The sequence below is a fragment of the Anoplopoma fimbria genome, chromosome 14 (assembly GCF_027596085.1).
Source record: "Anoplopoma fimbria isolate UVic2021 breed Golden Eagle Sablefish chromosome 14, Afim_UVic_2022, whole genome shotgun sequence".
Classification (NCBI taxonomy): Eukaryota; Metazoa; Chordata; class Actinopteri; order Perciformes; family Anoplopomatidae; genus Anoplopoma; species Anoplopoma fimbria.
In genome coordinates this window covers 1,995,876-2,012,004 of record NC_072462.1, presented here as the reverse complement: position 1 = coordinate 2,012,004, position 16,129 = coordinate 1,995,876, and the positions used below count along the sequence as shown (strand labels likewise).

Genomic DNA, 16,129 nt, shown 5'->3' with positions numbered 1-16,129 from the left:
GCTGCACAGGTGTGAATGAGCTCCTGATTGATTGAAAACTGTGTCCTTCCTGTTATTTTTCTCTTCAGTTCATTTGCTACCGAGGTACCAACTGTCGTAAAGATGGCGAGCTCTTTCACACGCATGATCTCCAGAAGCAACACGGCCGTGCTGTTGGCCAGCCTCGGCGCTGGAACCATGGCCACCGGCTTCCTGTTGAGCGAAAACAGCTCATTGGCTGCTGAGGCGAGGACGAAGCTCTATCCGCCCAGGTGAGAGCAATACTACATGTACAGAGTAAAAATACTCTGTTAAGTCCTGCATTCAACATTTTAATTCAGTTAAATTCATAGTTATTAGCACCAAAATATATTCAAAGTTCTCATAATGCAGAATGATCAATTTCAGAATAATCTAATATTATTGTTTTATATGTATGTTCATCTTTATAATTTTGCAGCTGGTAAAGGTGGAGATGATTTTAATTATTTTATATGGCTGGGTAACTTAATTTAATAATACAACATCATAATTTATTAGTTTATTATATATTTTGTATTAATAATCAGAATCTGTAAAGTAACTAAAGCTTTAAAATAAATGCAGTGGAGTAAAATATATATATATTTTCCTCCAAAATGCAGTATAGTAAAAGTATAAAGTCGTTTAAAAATGAAAACACTAAAGTACAAGTACCTCAAAATCGTATTTAGGTGCAGTACTTGAGTAAATGTACTGCTGATACATCCTTGAAAGAAGACCATATAATAATAGAAAGAACCAGAAATACTTTATTTATTTAGTTATTGATATAAAATTGATACGTTACAGATGCTATTACGCATAAGCGAAAAATAAATAAAAGAAAAATAGAAACAAAGAACTATGTAAAATGTAAACTATATTTATGTTATGCTACAATATATAACACAGTATAAGTAGAGAATAAAAGTAATCAAGGAATGAGAAAAATACAAAGAATGCAGAGAAGTGTGATCTACATTTTATGAGCTCAGTGGATGGATGACCTTGACGAGTCTCTATAATTATCTTCCTCACAAACAGAAACTGACTACGTGCTTCATCACATCACCTGCACATTTCAGAACAATGACTCATGGCTTTGTTTCTGCAACAGAAGCAACTGAACGGCAGCAGTGGAATGAAGCTACTGGAGTTCTGTATATAACTCTCTCCCAATCACTAGCATGCACATAGCGAGTGCTAATTCTAATCGCTAGCAGACACATATCCCAGTCTTAAGCATGAAAACTCAAATTCAGCCAATGTTTGTAAGAGTGTAGACTGTGTCATCACACTAGAACAGACAAATTAGCTAGTAGCAATTGGCATAAGCTAATTGAAAGAGTAATGAATGGTATCATGAATGGTAATTTAAAAGCAAAACGTGAATAAGTATGAATTCAAATGTAACACTGACCAAGCTAAGAAGTGCATATGGTGCAACCGTAGCATTTAAAGCATGGTGGAATTAGCACAATGCCAATTTCGAGGTACTTATACTTGAGTATTACACAACAGCGACGCTACACATATTATGTTGATCTTATAGAATATGATGCATTGATGTAAATTAAACTAGCCAGGAGTTAAAATGCAATATACACATTAATCCACAAACATTAGATTGTATTTGTAAAACATTTAGCTGATAATACTTTTAATTAAGTAACATTTTGAATGCCGGACTTTGACTTGTAGTGTAGTGGAGTATTTTCACAGTATGAGTGTAGGAAAGAGCACAAGAGGTCACAGCAGCAACACTGGAAACATCCTGCAGTATCTTTAACACTCTCAGGTTTCATCTGCGTTACCTTTGACTCACTCCCTCTCTCCCCCCCGTCTTCACTACTACTGCATGGTGCTTTATATACACGCAGAGTAATAACTAGTGACAGTGAATGTGTCCCATCCCATCAAATCAAAAAAACAAGGTCAAATACAGTTTTGACCCAGAGAAATGGATACAACTTGTTAAACATAATTAACATAATGTGAATAAAAGTGTGTCTTAATGTGCATTGTCAAAGAATCAACACTTAACTCCAATATTTCCACCTCTTCCTCTCCTGCAGCTCCGACTTCCCCGACCTGAGGAAACACAACAACTGCATGGCCTCGGCTCTGACTCCGGCCATTTACGCCAAACTGAGGGACAAGGTCACCCCCAACAACTGGACCCTGGACCAGAGCATCCAGACCGGGGTCGACAACCCGGGACACCCTTTCATCAAGACCGTCGGCTGTGTGGCTGGTGATGAGGAGAGCTACGAGGTGAGAGAGGTCAAAGGTCGCAGTTTGTGTCAATGTACATGTTTCAACGTCTCCTAGAGTTAAATAAATGATTTGTTCAAGGGTGTAATTACCACTGGGGATGGACATTTAACTGTTTCAGTAATAGAGTAATACATTTAATTTTAATTTAATTTAATTTAATTTAATTTAATTTAATTTAATTTTAATTTATTTTATTTTATTTTATTTTATTTATTTTATTTTATTTTATTTTATTTTAATCTTCTGTCAAAATCCAGAATAGTGTTAATATGCTAAGTAATTAACTTGTTTAGCTGAATTCAGAGAAAAGGTCTCTTAACCTCCTGTGTTGCGTTCAAAACAACTTTTATCTATTGGCAGTTTAATTTAATTTAATTTAATTTAATTTAATTTAATTTAATTATATTTCATTTAATTTCATTATTTATTTCTATATCTATTTCAATAATTTCATTTTATTTTATAAAATTTTATTTCATCATATTTAATCTCATTTTATTTACTTTAATTTAATTTAGTTTATTCTCATTTTATTGTTTGTTTTTGTTCAATCTATTGTACAGTTTTATCAGTGTTAAATCTTTTTATTTTTTGTATTTGTTGGGCCTCATTGTCAGGCTTTCTGTTGTTATATTGCATTTCTTTTGCTGCTTTGTCTGTCAAAGCACTTCGTAAACTCTGTCTTTAAAGGTGCATATCAATTAAGTTATTATCATCATTTATCACGAGATATCCACTCTATCAGCGAGACTAAACGTGTTCTGTTCCAGGTGTTTGCTGAACTCCTTGACCCCATCATCAAAGACAGGCACAACGGCTACGACCCCAAAACCATGACGCACCCCACCGACCTGGACTCCTCCAAGGTGTTTACACCACAACACCCCCACCTCTGCAATAAATCACATCCTCCGTGTATTAAACAACATCTTCTTTCTCTCCGTTATCTTCGACCTCCAGGTCACCAACGCCGTGTTCGATGAGAAATACGTCCTGTCGTCCCGCGTCAGGACCGGCCGTAGCATCCGAGGGCTGAGCCTCCCCCCCGCCTGTTCGAGGGCCGAGCGCCGCGAGGTGGAGCGGGTGGTGGTGACGGCCCTGGCCGGCCTGAAGGGAGACCTGGCCGGACGCTACTACAGCCTGGGAGACATGACGGACAAGGAGCAGCAGCAGCTCATCGACGTGAGTTTCAAAACGAACTACTGAATCATTTTGCTTCCCAGATTCCTGAATATTTAAAGCTATAATTAAAGGTCATAACCTGAAAGTGAAGCCAATGCTTCATGTGTTAAAGCTGCATTCTCTCTCCTGTCCACCAGGGGGCGACTCCTCTGGTTGTATAGAAGTCTATGAGAAAATGACTCTACTTCTCTCTTGATTTATTCCCTCAGTAAACATTGTAAACATGAGTTTATGGTCTCAATCTCTAGTTTCAAGTCTTCTTCAATACAGCATGATGTTCGTTTAGTAAATGATGCTCCATTTAGAGTCAAACAGACCATAAAGCAGGGGATGCTTTAGGGCGGGGCTACACACTGATTGACAGGTCGACACCACGGCGTTGTTGTTTTCTGGACTAAGTTTATCAATAGTTATCAATAACTTGTTGATAGCACAGATGTTTTTGACTTGATCTTGTATTCAAGATAGATACCATTAATGAGTTATATTATATTATTATATATAATCTGCTTTCAGTACTGCTTAAGCATAGTTATAAGCACTCATAAATGTTCATAATGCTTAATAACAATAATTTAAACACATTCTAAAGCATCTAAGGTAAATTTCATGATACTTCATAATGTTTTGGTGACTCATTAAGGATCAAAGCGTACTTTAATTCCAATACTTTAAATGCCTTACAATCTTTTTATAATGTAATATATTGTGATTAGAGGTGACTCTAAGGGCTATTTTTATGATTTATGATAAGTGAAAAAAATACCATTAAATCTGTGCAAGAACTACAAACAAAAGGTTGAAAAATTAGCTTTCATGTAATTTTCGTAATAATACTAAATTGCTGGAGTTCCCTTCTTAAATCAAACAATATAAATATTTCACTAAGTCGTCCCTCTGGCTGACGTAGTTCCCTTTTATTGACCCTCCCGTTCTGATTATTCCACGCCGCGCCAAACAAGGACCACTTCCTGTTCGACAAGCCCGTGTCTCCGTTGCTCACCTCGGCCTTCATGGCCCGAGACTGGCCCGACTCCAGAGGGATCTGGTAAGAAAAGCCCGTCCCAACGCTGTTAGTGGGAAACAAGTAACGAGAGGAAAGAAACCGACGCCCACCTCTAGATCCAGACTCCTCCCTCTGTTCCCTCTGTTCTCTCCTCTGTTCCCTCCTCTGTTCTTTCTGTTCTCTCCTCTGTTCTCTCCTCTGTTCTATCCTCTGTTCCCTCCTCTGTTCTCTCCTCTCTCCTCTGTTCTCTCTCTGTTCTGTTCTCTCCTCTGTTCTCTCCTCTGTTCTCTCCTCTGTTCCCTCCTCTGTTCTCTCCTCTGTTCTCTCCTCTGTTATATCATCTGTTCTCTCCTCTGTTCTCTCCTCTGTTCTCTCCTCTGTTCTCTCCTCTGTTCTCTCCTCTGTTCTCTCCTCTGTTCTCTCCTCTCCTCTGTTCTCTCCTCTGTTCCCTCCTCTCCTCTGTTCCCTCCTCTGTTTCTCTCCTCTGTTCTATCATCTCCTCTCATCTGTTCTCTCCTCTGTTCTATCCTCTGTTCTCTCCTCTGTTCTCTCCTCTGTTCCCTCCTCTGTTCCCTCCTCTGTTCTCTCCTCTGTTCCCTCCTCTGTTCTCTCCTCTGTTCTCTCTGTTCTCTCCTCTGTTCCCTCCTCTGTTCCTCCTCTGTTCTCTCCCTCTCCTCTGTTCTCTCCTCTGTTCTCTCCTCTGTTCCCTCCTCTGTTCCCTCCTCTGTTCTCTCCTCTGTTCCCTCCTCTGTTCTCTCCTCTGTTCTCTCCTCTGTTCTCTCCTCTCCACCACAGGAGAACATAGAAGTTATCCTCCTTATCCTCTGTTCTCTACCTGTCTCTGTGTCCCTTTGCCCCCCCCCCCCCCCCCCCCCACCTTTAGGACCACTTCCTGTTTGACAAGCCCATCTCTCCGTTGTTGACATGTGCCTTTATGGCCAGAGATTGGCCGGACGCCAGAGGAATCTGGTACGATTCATTCAGGTTTCCTGCATGTGTGACGTGACGCCGTAGACTCCCATTACCATTACCCCCGATTCAGTGTTCACCATATATTCAGTGGTGGAAGGTGCCTGCAGTACATTTACTCAAGTACTGTTTTAAAGGACAAAGTTACCATACTACAGTTGAGCATTTTCATTTTATGCAACTTCTTTTACTGTACTACATCTCAGAGGTAGGTATTGTACTTTTTACTCCACTATATTTGTCTGACAGCTTTAGTTACTGTCCAGTGAAATACTTTTACTATAAGTACGGTCCTGAATGGAGGACTTTTACTTGTAGTTGAGTATTTTCCCAGTCTGGTATTAGTACTTTTACTTAACTAAAGGCTCTGAATACTTCTTCCACCCTTGAATATATTGAATATATATGTCTACATCCTGTGAGGCTCTATAGAAAAATTTAATTATTTCCATGATTTTGATGCAAGAAGTAGTTTTGTGTGTTTTCCGTGTTTATTATCAGTTACAAAGGCATGTGTTTCTCTCACATATTAATCCTGCACAGACGAGCAGCATGAATATCAAAGTGTCTGCACAGTCAGGCCCTTTGGTGAGTCATCTCCAGCGATGAAGAGCTCTTTATTTAGTCCCTTTATCTGGTTCTCTTCAGGCACAACAACGAGAAGACCTTCCTGATCTGGGTGAACGAGGAGGACCACACCAGGGTCATCTCCATGGAGAAGGGAGGCAACATGAAGAGAGTGTTTGAGAGGTTCTGCAACGGACTCAAACAGGTATATGCATATTTAAACATAACATTTCAGATAGAATGTATACAGATAAGATTGTCTTAATGTAAGTTATCAAATGGGGAAGTTTCATGGTGATATCTATTTATTATTATAGATTATTCAATGTATTAGTAAAATTTGTATAATAAATCATAATATATAATTATTTATTTTAAATGTATAATATATAATTTAATTTATATATAATTTACCATACATGTGTAATACATTTTATATTATAATTTATTATAAAAAATGTTTTATATTTATTTATATAAAAATATAATTATAATTTGTTATTTATTATAAATAAATTATATTTTCTTCCCCCTTTTCCCCTGTATTGTCTCCCCTAAACTAAAGGATAAATACTTCAGTGACCTGCTTGGATTTTCACCAAATATTTGGTGTCCATGAAACCAAATATTTCAATTCTGCAGATAATAATCAAAGAAAAACGATAATCCCAGTATGTGTATCTTTATGACGATGTATCTTTCATTTTGTTCATAAATGGGGGTTTTTCGTAACAAAGGAGCTCATCAATGAGCATTTAATGCTTTTTTTATCTATATGCGTCGCCTGACTGGTCAACTCTTCATCATGTGATGCGTTGCAGGTGGAGCACCTGATCCAGGAGAGAGGCTGGGAGTTCATGTGGAACGAGCGTCTGGGCTACATCCTCACATGTCCCTCCAACCTGGGCACCGGACTCAGGGCGGGGGTGCACGTGCGCCTGCCAAAACTCAGCAAGGTAACACACACATGTAAACCTAATCAGTGTTGTGTCTTCATCACCCTGACCACACATTGTAGTTTACAGTCGGGGTAGGATAAGCAGAACGTAGGGACGGACTAACACATTGTTGTTTTGGGTGTTTTCCTGGGAATATATCACAGAATATCGCAGCTCTTATCCTTTAAACTCCTTCTCCTGAAAAAGATTGTGTTTGCAAGATCAAAAATCTCAACTTTAGCCCACAACCTTCACAGGATCAATCAATATTAACTTTTGCATGGTGTTCTCTTGTAAATAATTGGCATTTGACTGCAGTTGCAACAAATTACAAATGAATGAAATCATTCTGCAGGACCCACGTTTCTCCAAAATCCTTGACAACCTGCGGCTGCAGAAGAGAGGTACAGGTGGAGTGGACACGGCCGCCACTGGAGACACCTTCGACATTTCCAACAACGACCGTCTGGGAAAATCTGAGGTGAGGAATCCATCAATAATATGGCCTTTTCCTGCATGTGTATGTGAGTTTTTGTCACTCTTCATTATGCTTCCGATCATCAAAGTTTCTGGCATCTCAGACTCATAAAAAAAACAATATTTTGTTGCAGAAATAAACTTTGTGGTGTGTATCTTTCAGGTGGAGCTGGTCCAGATGTTGGTCGATGGAGTCAACAACCTGATTGAGTGTGAGAAGAAGCTGGAGAAGGGACAGGACATCAAAGTCCCAGCTCCCGTCGCTCAGTTCAGGAAGTAAAAGCTGGACTCATCGGTGTTAAACCCCTCAGAACCACGTCTGTCCACTGCTGCAGAGGAGGTGGCTTCTTAGTTCCTCCTACAAAGATCAAACATCTTTATGGTGACCTAATCTTAGACACGAACTACCGTTAGGGGGGAATTCTACCTCAACTTTAAGGTCTTCACTGTAACCCTGACTTCAATAAAGCCAACCGTATTTAACACTTTAACTGTGCCGCGTTTCCTTGTGAAACATTCACAGACAGAGGCTGTGATTGAAATTGCATATTAACATACCAAGGATTATGTGTAAGCAAGAAATGTTGGGATGTATTCTTCTTTTGGGAGAATTTGAGTACAAGATGTGAGTTTAGTGCACATACTCAATGCCCCACAATGCATTGTGTCTGGAGGCCTTGAGATCGGCTGTCAGTCTGTTGTTATGTCACTTTTAAACATTTTGTATATGTTTTCAGGACTGAAATAACGGTTCAGATGACATACTTACATACTGATTGAATATGTAGTACGTTAGCATCAGTCACAAAGTCAGCTAAATAATAATAGGGGTGACTTTAAATATGATTGACACTAGCGTGGATCAAAAAGAATCATACTTTGAAAAAAACCCTAAATAAAGTAATATTTTCATATTTTAAATGGCTATAAAAAGGGTATTAAAGACAACATTTAAAAATCAGAGGCTAATAAACACAACAATACAGGTTTGATTAAGCATCCATCACAAATCTTTATTCAGTAATGACCTTCTGTCCTCCACCTGCAGCTGGATGTATCGCCTTCGTGTACGTAAAAGGCGTAGAGCTTCGTCAGCTAATTGAGCACATTAACCGGCTGATTACATCGTGTTTATTAATGTTATTAGACAATTAGATCTGTTTGACTGCTGTAATACTAGCACCAATCAGTGCTTCGTAGATCTTATACTTGTATGAAAACAGTCTTCAGGTGAGCAGGAGTTGGTGAAAAAAAGAAAATCAAAGAAAATGTTATTTAAAAGCTTTGAGCGCTGAAAACGCCCGTTGGACTGTCAAACCACAAAGTTTACCGACACTATTCACTGTCCTGAGGCCAACAGAGGTGGAAGAAGTTAAATTATAAAGAGACTTTTTTTTTACCCCACTAACATTTTAAAATACAAAAAAACATTTTAAGGAACACATGAATTGTTGAGTTTGCGTGTAGAATTCTTCATCAGTGACAAACTTTAATGTTTCATGTTCTGCAACAGGTGATTTCACAAAGTACAGTGCATCTTAAAGGGGGGGGGGGGGGGGAATAAACCAAAGAAAACAGATTAACTTTTGAAAACAACACTATAAAAAAAATTCTGTCAACAGGTCTGCATGAGCTAATGATTAAAGTGAAAAAACTATACGTCTAAGTGAGCAGAACAGATGTTTTATGTATTTTTAAGGATCATTTCTGATGTTTTACTTTCCAGGATGCCACCTCTGACATTTTTTCTTATTTTATTTTAAAAAGAAATCAGTAGAAAGAAGTCAAAACAACCACAAGGTGACACCTAGAGGCCGGAGCCTGCCTATTCACCAAAAAGTCCTGCTTTTTTTCCTTTTTTTTTTTGGCAAAGTGAAACAGAAACACAAGCCTCTATGAAGGAGTGCTAAAAACAAGCAGGTATGTGAGAACAGGGTGTGTGTAGCCGGGGGGGCTCTTTGAACAGGAAACAGAACAGAATAGGTGGGGGTGGTGGGTGGTTGGGTGGAAACGGCAGGTGAGCGTCAGTGTGGTGTCGTCAGTCAGTGGGCCGCTTTTCACTGTGTTTCTTTGTGAACTCCTCGGCGTTCTTCATGAACTTCACCCGGTCTTTACTGTATTCCTCCGCCAGGTCGGCCCTCAGCGGATGCTCCGGCTGGGGGGTGTTCACCAGAGAGATGAGGCTGGTGATCACTGGAGGAGAATAGAGAACACCGTTTATATTCATCACAGCTGTGGAGCTTCAGCCATCACAAACAGAAGTGAGGAGGATTTATTTTGCCTTTTGTCGCCATTTTATGTCAGAATCAAGTATTCAGATGCTTTATTAAGGAAGACTACGAATACGAGATGGTAAAAAATACTCTAGTACAAGTAAGAGTCCCTTCAGTAAAAATGTAGTTAAAGTATTCAAACTGTGACCGTTCTACTATTATTATATATTATACTATTAGATTATTATTACTCATGCATTCATGTAAAAGCAGGATTTTACTGTTAAATAAAAACTATTAACTTATTTAACTTTCTCCATAAATTAATGGATTGTTTTGTTTGTATAAACAGTGAGAAATGGCGACACGGTTGAAGATTACAGAGACAACTTCACAATGTTTGTTTAGTCCAAACATCAACATTTTTACTATCTATATGTTTTTAAAAGCAATTATTTAGTCATGGAAAAGAAGCGAGTATTGATAAACTCCTCCAAAAGAGAGGGTCATGTTGTTGCTTGTAATCTGCAACCTCACCACTAGATGTCACTAAATCTTACACACCGTCCCTTTAAGAAAAAGGAACAACGAATGAGCTTCTGTAAAGCGTGGATATCACACTCGCGAGCCTCACCGTTTTCAGCTTTTGTGGCTGGCTTCCAGTTCTCCACGCTGATGATGGGCAGGCACACCTGGCCCTTCTCGTCGATGTTGGGGTGGTAGATTTTGGTCTTGAATGTGATCTTGGGGGGCTTGAAGGGGTACTCGGCGGGGAAGATGAGCTCGATCCTAAACGCTCCTTTGTCATACGGAGCAGAATCCTTCAGAGAGCAAAGTTTGTAGATGGGGGGGGGATAAAAAGTTAATAAATACATGATTTGACAAAACAACACAAGTTCTTTCTTTTTTTGCACCGAGTCGATACTTACAGGAACCAGTAGCCCTTGCCAGTTCAAAAGATTTGATTCGTCCACTTGAATGCTGCGGAAAAACTTTGCCCCATTGTTGCGCATTTCGTCAAGCTCCTGAAAGAAAGAAAAAAAAAAAGCGATTTCAAAATGGGATTTAAAAACAATGTACGAGACTACACATATGCAATCACAAAGGCCACTTTGTTAGGTACACCTGTGTAATCCAATGCAACTGCTCATCCATAAATGATGCCCATTAGTGGCGTAACGGACCGCTGTCCATGTGATCTGTATTGATCCCCCTCCTGGTTCATCCCGCATGTGAACCTCCGATTAATAACAGTTTTTATTGAAGACCGTTATCCTCCAATATTCAGCAAAATATGAGATCAGGACATCATTAATGCTTTTCTAGTATCTGATAATGTTACATTGTAAACAACCAATCTGTGTTTAAATCAACAGGAGGAGAGCTAGTAACGTTAGCAGCACCGCTAACAGGAGGAGAGCTAGTAACGTTAGCAGCACCTCTAACAGGAGGAGAGCTAGTAACGTTAGCAGCACCTCTAACAGGAGGAGAGCTAGTAACGTTAGCAGCACCGCTAACAGGAGGAGAGCTAGTAACGTTAGCAGCACCGCTAACAGCTAACAGGAGGAGAGCTAGTAACGTTAGCAGCACCGCTAACAGCTAACAGGAGGAGAGCTAGTAACGTTAGCAGCACCGCTAACAGCTAACAGGAGGAGAGCTAGTAACGTTAGCAGCACCGCTAACAGCTAACAAATGGAGGTTCCATTTGGTTACATTATGATGCGTTCAGGCTCTGTTCAGTGAAAATTAGTATTGGATGAAGGTAAATTATAACGTTATCATGATGTGTTCAATGTAATCTGGTAAAAATTGAATCCAGTAGTTTGAAGGAGATGTTTTCACATTAAATTAAAATAGATATTAGAGATGAATTATGAGTTGTTTAACTTCCTAACACTAGCTCTGAGATTATAATACATCATTAATACTACTAATGACTAGATAACTTTTAATAAATTAAAAAAACAATCTTTTATTTCCTAATCAGAGATTGAAGATAAAAAAAAAACACTGTTAATTACTATAACAAAGTAAAAGTATAACATTTAGAATTTTTGTAGTATAAAGTACTACATGTACCTCTGAGCTGTATTAGAGTATAAAGTACTACATGTACCTCTGAGCTGTATTACAGTATAAAGTACTATATGTACCTTTTGATGGTTTACTAAACAATGTTTTACCGTTGAAGTCAGTTCTTTCAAACACATACAGTACCAGTCAAAAGTTTGGACACACCTTCTCATTCAATGGTTTTTCTTTATTTTTATATTTTTTCTACATTGTAGATTAATATTGAAGACATCCAAACTATGAAGGATCACATATGGAATTATGTGGTAAACAAACAAATGCTCAACAAACCAGAATATGTTTTATATTTTACATTCTTCAAAGTAGTTGAATGAGAAGGTGTGTCCAAACTTTTGACTGGTACTGTAAATAATAAATTGAAACATTAAATGTTTGTAATAATGCTTCAGAGAACCAGCAGGGGGAACAGAACCTGCCATGTGAGATGGTGTGATGTGTCCCTGTAAACAGTTACATCCCTTTCCCCCAGAATGAGTCACTTCCTCTGCTCCTTTTATTGGTTCATAAAAGCCGCCACTGCAGCATCACCAGGACCTTTGTCTGACACGTTTTAACTGAAAGGGCGCAGACCTCCGGGAAGGCCGTTAAAAAGAATGCGTGTGTGCCAAAATTTAATGGTTCCCTCGTTGACACACAAAGCACTTATGAACCAAATTTCATGAAAATCAGGAAGGTAGTTTTGCCGTAATCTTTCTGACAAACAGACAAACATAAACTCCTTGGAGATAATTATAGTTTAATAAATGTAGCACAATGTTGTTTTATAGTGTTTTGTTTAGTACTTATGTCGACGTAGTCATTTTGAAGTCACCCATTGGTTTGCATACTGATGAAATGAACTTTGGCGATTACGCTGTCGCCATCTTGGATTACGGCCGTCGCCATCTTGTTTATTTGCATCCAATTAATGGAAGTGACCATATTTGGACTGAGGAGGAGTGACTAGAGACCTGTCAATCACTATGTAGCCCCGCCCTAAAGCATCCCCTGCTTTATGGTCTGTTTGACTCTAAATGGAGCATAATTTACTAAATGAACATCATGCTGTATTGAAGAAGACTTGACACTAACTACTCCCTTCCTGTTTTGAGGTCAGTAGATGTGCTGGGGGCTGTAAGAGAGCTAAGGAGTATGTGAGAAGGAGTTCACATCTCATGCCAAGATACTCAGTCTCATGTCAGCTACTGTCTCAGAGGGAGAGAGACGTATAATTCCGTTAATCACATTCGCTCGTTGTTCTGACCAGCGTCCTGTCCGACGGTGTTTTTGAGGCGGCCGTGCCTTTAGTGCAGGTACTGAAGCAATCCCTCAATCATGGATATGCTCAGAATTTCAAATTCAGCACCTTAAGTAACTTTGCAGATTTAGATAAATAATACAAACAGATAAAGTATGATGCATTATTATGAATAAAGACAAGACTTAATTGATCTCTTGGTGAAATTTACAACCTACCCGGTATTTAAAATAAAGGGATGAACGTATTAACACAGCAGAAAAAATTATTCAATAATATAAGTGTATTATTCTGAAACGGACCATCCTGCTTAAAGAGTACTATCACTTTTGGTACCTTAAGTACATTCTGTACTTTTGTAAAAATATTTCTCCTCTGTAGTATTCCTACTTTTACCTTGGTAAATGATCATCTGAAAGTTGTTTGACCAGTGATAAAAGTGCATAAAGATTAAATCTGCGTTCTACTTCCTGTCAGCAGATACTTCACTTTTATATACCTGAGTTGTGGAACTGGATTGTCAGGAAGTATTAACACGACGCGTCATACAGGGGAATTCTTCACTCAAAGGCAACAAAATCAAAACCAAAAACAGCCGTGTGTCACACTGAAAGTGTAAGTCACAGACTGACGAGGAAACAGAAAGTAATACCACTCTGTTACAAGTAAAAGGCCTGGTTTACCGTCAGTGAGGAGTACAATAAATACCTCTGAGATGTAGTACAGTATAGAGTACAATATGTACCTCTGAGATGTATTTAAGTTAAAAGTACAATATGTACCTCTGAGATGTAGTACAGTATAGAGTAAAATAAATACCTCTGAGATGTAGTACAGTATAAAGTACAATATGTACCTCTGAGGTGTAGTACAGTAAAAAGTACAATATGTACCTCTGAGATGTAGTACAGTAAAAAGTACAATATGTACCTCTGAGGTGTAGTACAGTAAAAAGTACAATATGTACCTCTGAGATGTAGTACAGTATAAAGTACTACATGTACCTCTGAGCTGTAGTACAGTATAAAGTACTATATGTACCTCTGAGCTGTAGTACAGTATAAAGTACTACATGTACCTCTGAGCTGTAGTACAGTATAAAGTACTACATGTACCTCTGAGCTGTAGTACAGTATAAAGTATTACATGTACCTCTGAGATGTAGTACAGTATAAAGTACAATATGTACCTCTGAGCTGTAGTACAGTATAAAGTACAATATGTACCTCTGAGATGTAGTACAGTATAAAGTACTATATGTACCTCTGAGCTGTATTACAGTATAAAGTACTACATGTACCTCTGAGCTGTATTACAGTATAAAGTACTATATGTACCTCTGAGCTGTATTACAGTATAAAGCTGTATTACAGTATAAAGTACTATATGTACCTCTGAGCTGTATTACAGTATAAAGTACTACATGTACCTCTGAGCTGTATTACAGTATAAAGTACTACATGTACCTCTGAGCTGTAGTGGGAGAGAAACAGAAAGTAAAAGGTAGAAGTACCTTGATTATTTTTTTTGCTCAACGCATTTGAGTAAACGTACTCAGTGACGTCACACTGCTCCCTTTAAATGTGTGTCTTAAAAAAACAGACTCTATAATCCACGTTTTTGTTTAATTTTATATTATTTATTTTGTTATTTCTTTTGTTATTTTATTTATTTCTTTTATGTTATTTATTTATTTTATGTTATTTCTTTTATTTAATGTTATTTCTTTTGTTATTTTATTTCTTTTAAGTTATTTCTTTTATTTATTCAATGTTATTTTATTTATTTATTTTATGTTATTTTATTTATTTAACGTTATTTATTTTACGTTATTTATTTATGTTGTTATTTATTTTGTCATTTATTTATTTTATGTTATTTATTTTATGTTATTTATTTATGCTATTTTATGTTCTTTTATGTTATTTATTTTACGTTATTTATTTATTTTATTTTATTTATTTATTTTACGTTATTTATTTTATTTATGCTATTTTATGTTATTTATTTTACGTTAATTATTTAATGTTATTTTACGTTATTTTTTTTATTGTATTCATTTATTTATTCCACGGGTCTCTGAATGGCCCTGTGGAGCTCTGACGTCACGCCCCAGCCCCAGAAGCCTCCATGTTTTCCGTCCCAGCTGCAGCGCTCACCGGCTCACACGGTGGAGCAAAACCACGCTGTACGGCTTCGCCCTTCTTTCGCTGCCGTAAAGCGCCCAGACGCGTCGCGCCGGTGTCGCAAAACGCTCTAGTCACCGTCGGGCTCACGGCGTTGCTCTTTCGTTTCGTCGGTAAACTGTCGCGCTCACGGCGTTTTCTCTCCATCAAAGGGGCCGCGGGTTCACGCGCAAAGCCTTAACACGACACCTGGGCACGCGCAAAGTGGCCTAAATCAAACAATTCACGTGTTTTTACCTTGACCAGTCTCTTGTTCATTGTGGTGCCGATGTTGTCTTCTTCTTCGTCTCCTTCTTCGTCGTCGCCTTCTTCTTCTTCTTCTTCTTCTTCTTCTTCTTCTTCCTGTTTCTCTCGGTTCCTGCTCGACTTCTTTATTTCTGGTTTAAGGGGCTCAAACATGGCGTCCTGGTTGTGTTAGCGCCCCCTGCCGGCCTGGAGAGCAAAGGACAGACTCAAGACTGGTGGAGCTCCTTTTATTTATAAATATATTTTATATAATAATAATAATAATAATAACGATACTATTGTAAAACACAAAATTAAGTTATAATAATAATAATAATAATAAAGATACTATTATAAAACACAAAATTAAGTAATAATAATAATAATAATAGTAGTAATAATAATAATAATAATAATATTAACGATACTATTATAAAACACAAAATTAAGTTATAATAATAATAATAGTAATAATAATAATAATAACGATACTATTATAAAACACAAAATTAAGTTATAATAATACAATTAATAATAATAATCAATACAATACTATTATAAAACACAAAATTAAGTTATAATAATAATAATAGTAATAATAATAATATTAACAATACTATTATAAAACACAAAATTAAGCTATAATAATAATAATAACGATACTATTATAAAACACAAAATTAAGTTATAATAATGATAATAATAATAACGATACTATTATAAAACACAAAATTAAGTTATAATAATAATAATAATAA

General features: G+C 37.5%; 2 protein-coding genes across 2 annotated transcripts; one reads left to right on the top strand and one right to left on the bottom strand.

Annotated features, from left to right (window-relative positions):
• Nucleotides 1-102: 102 nt before the first annotated feature.
• Nucleotides 103-7,880, top strand: ckmt2a (creatine kinase, mitochondrial 2a (sarcomeric)). The gene is made up of 9 exons (XM_054612325.1): nt 103-251; nt 2,076-2,274; nt 3,048-3,143; nt 3,238-3,459; nt 5,349-5,434; nt 6,083-6,206; nt 6,823-6,957; nt 7,295-7,420; nt 7,580-7,880. The coding sequence occupies exons 1-9, from the start codon at nt 103-105 to the stop codon at nt 7,694-7,696; spliced, it is 1,254 nt and encodes a 417-aa protein (XP_054468300.1). The 3' UTR covers nt 7,697-7,880.
• A 529-nt stretch (nt 7,881-8,409) lies between these two features.
• Nucleotides 8,410-15,560, bottom strand: ube2l3a (ubiquitin-conjugating enzyme E2L 3a). Its single transcript, XM_054612333.1, has 4 exons — nt 15,384-15,560; nt 10,559-10,654; nt 10,264-10,450; nt 8,410-9,609 (listed from the first exon to the last, which is right to left on the bottom strand). The coding sequence occupies exons 1-4, from the start codon at nt 15,543-15,545 to the stop codon at nt 9,455-9,457; spliced, it is 600 nt and encodes a 199-aa protein (XP_054468308.1). The 5' UTR covers nt 15,546-15,560; the 3' UTR covers nt 8,410-9,454.
• Nucleotides 15,561-16,129: the final 569 nt, after the last annotated feature.

Excerpts from the sequence above, each read along its gene's own strand:
- ckmt2a (XM_054612325.1), top strand. The coding sequence starts at position 103 with ATGGCGAGCTCTTTCACACGCATGATCTCCAGAAGCAACACGGCCGTG. Across the intron at positions 3,460-5,348 it reads AGCAGCAGCAGCTCATCGAC|GACCACTTCCTGTTTGACAA; the intron begins GTGAGTTTCAAA and ends CCCCACCTTTAG. Across the intron at positions 7,421-7,579 it reads ACCGTCTGGGAAAATCTGAG|GTGGAGCTGGTCCAGATGTT; the intron begins GTGAGGAATCCA and ends TGTATCTTTCAG.
- ube2l3a (XM_054612333.1), bottom strand. The coding sequence starts at position 15,545 with ATGTTTGAGCCCCTTAAACCAGAAATAAAGAAGTCGAGCAGGAACCGA. Across the intron at positions 10,451-10,558 it reads GGCAAGGGCTACTGGTTCCT|GATTCTGCTCCGTATGACAA; the intron begins GTAAGTATCGAC and ends TGCTCTCTGAAG. Across the intron at positions 9,610-10,263 it reads AGCCACAAAAGCTGAAAACG|TGATCACCAGCCTCATCTCT; the intron begins GTGAGGCTCGCG and ends ATTCTCCTCCAG.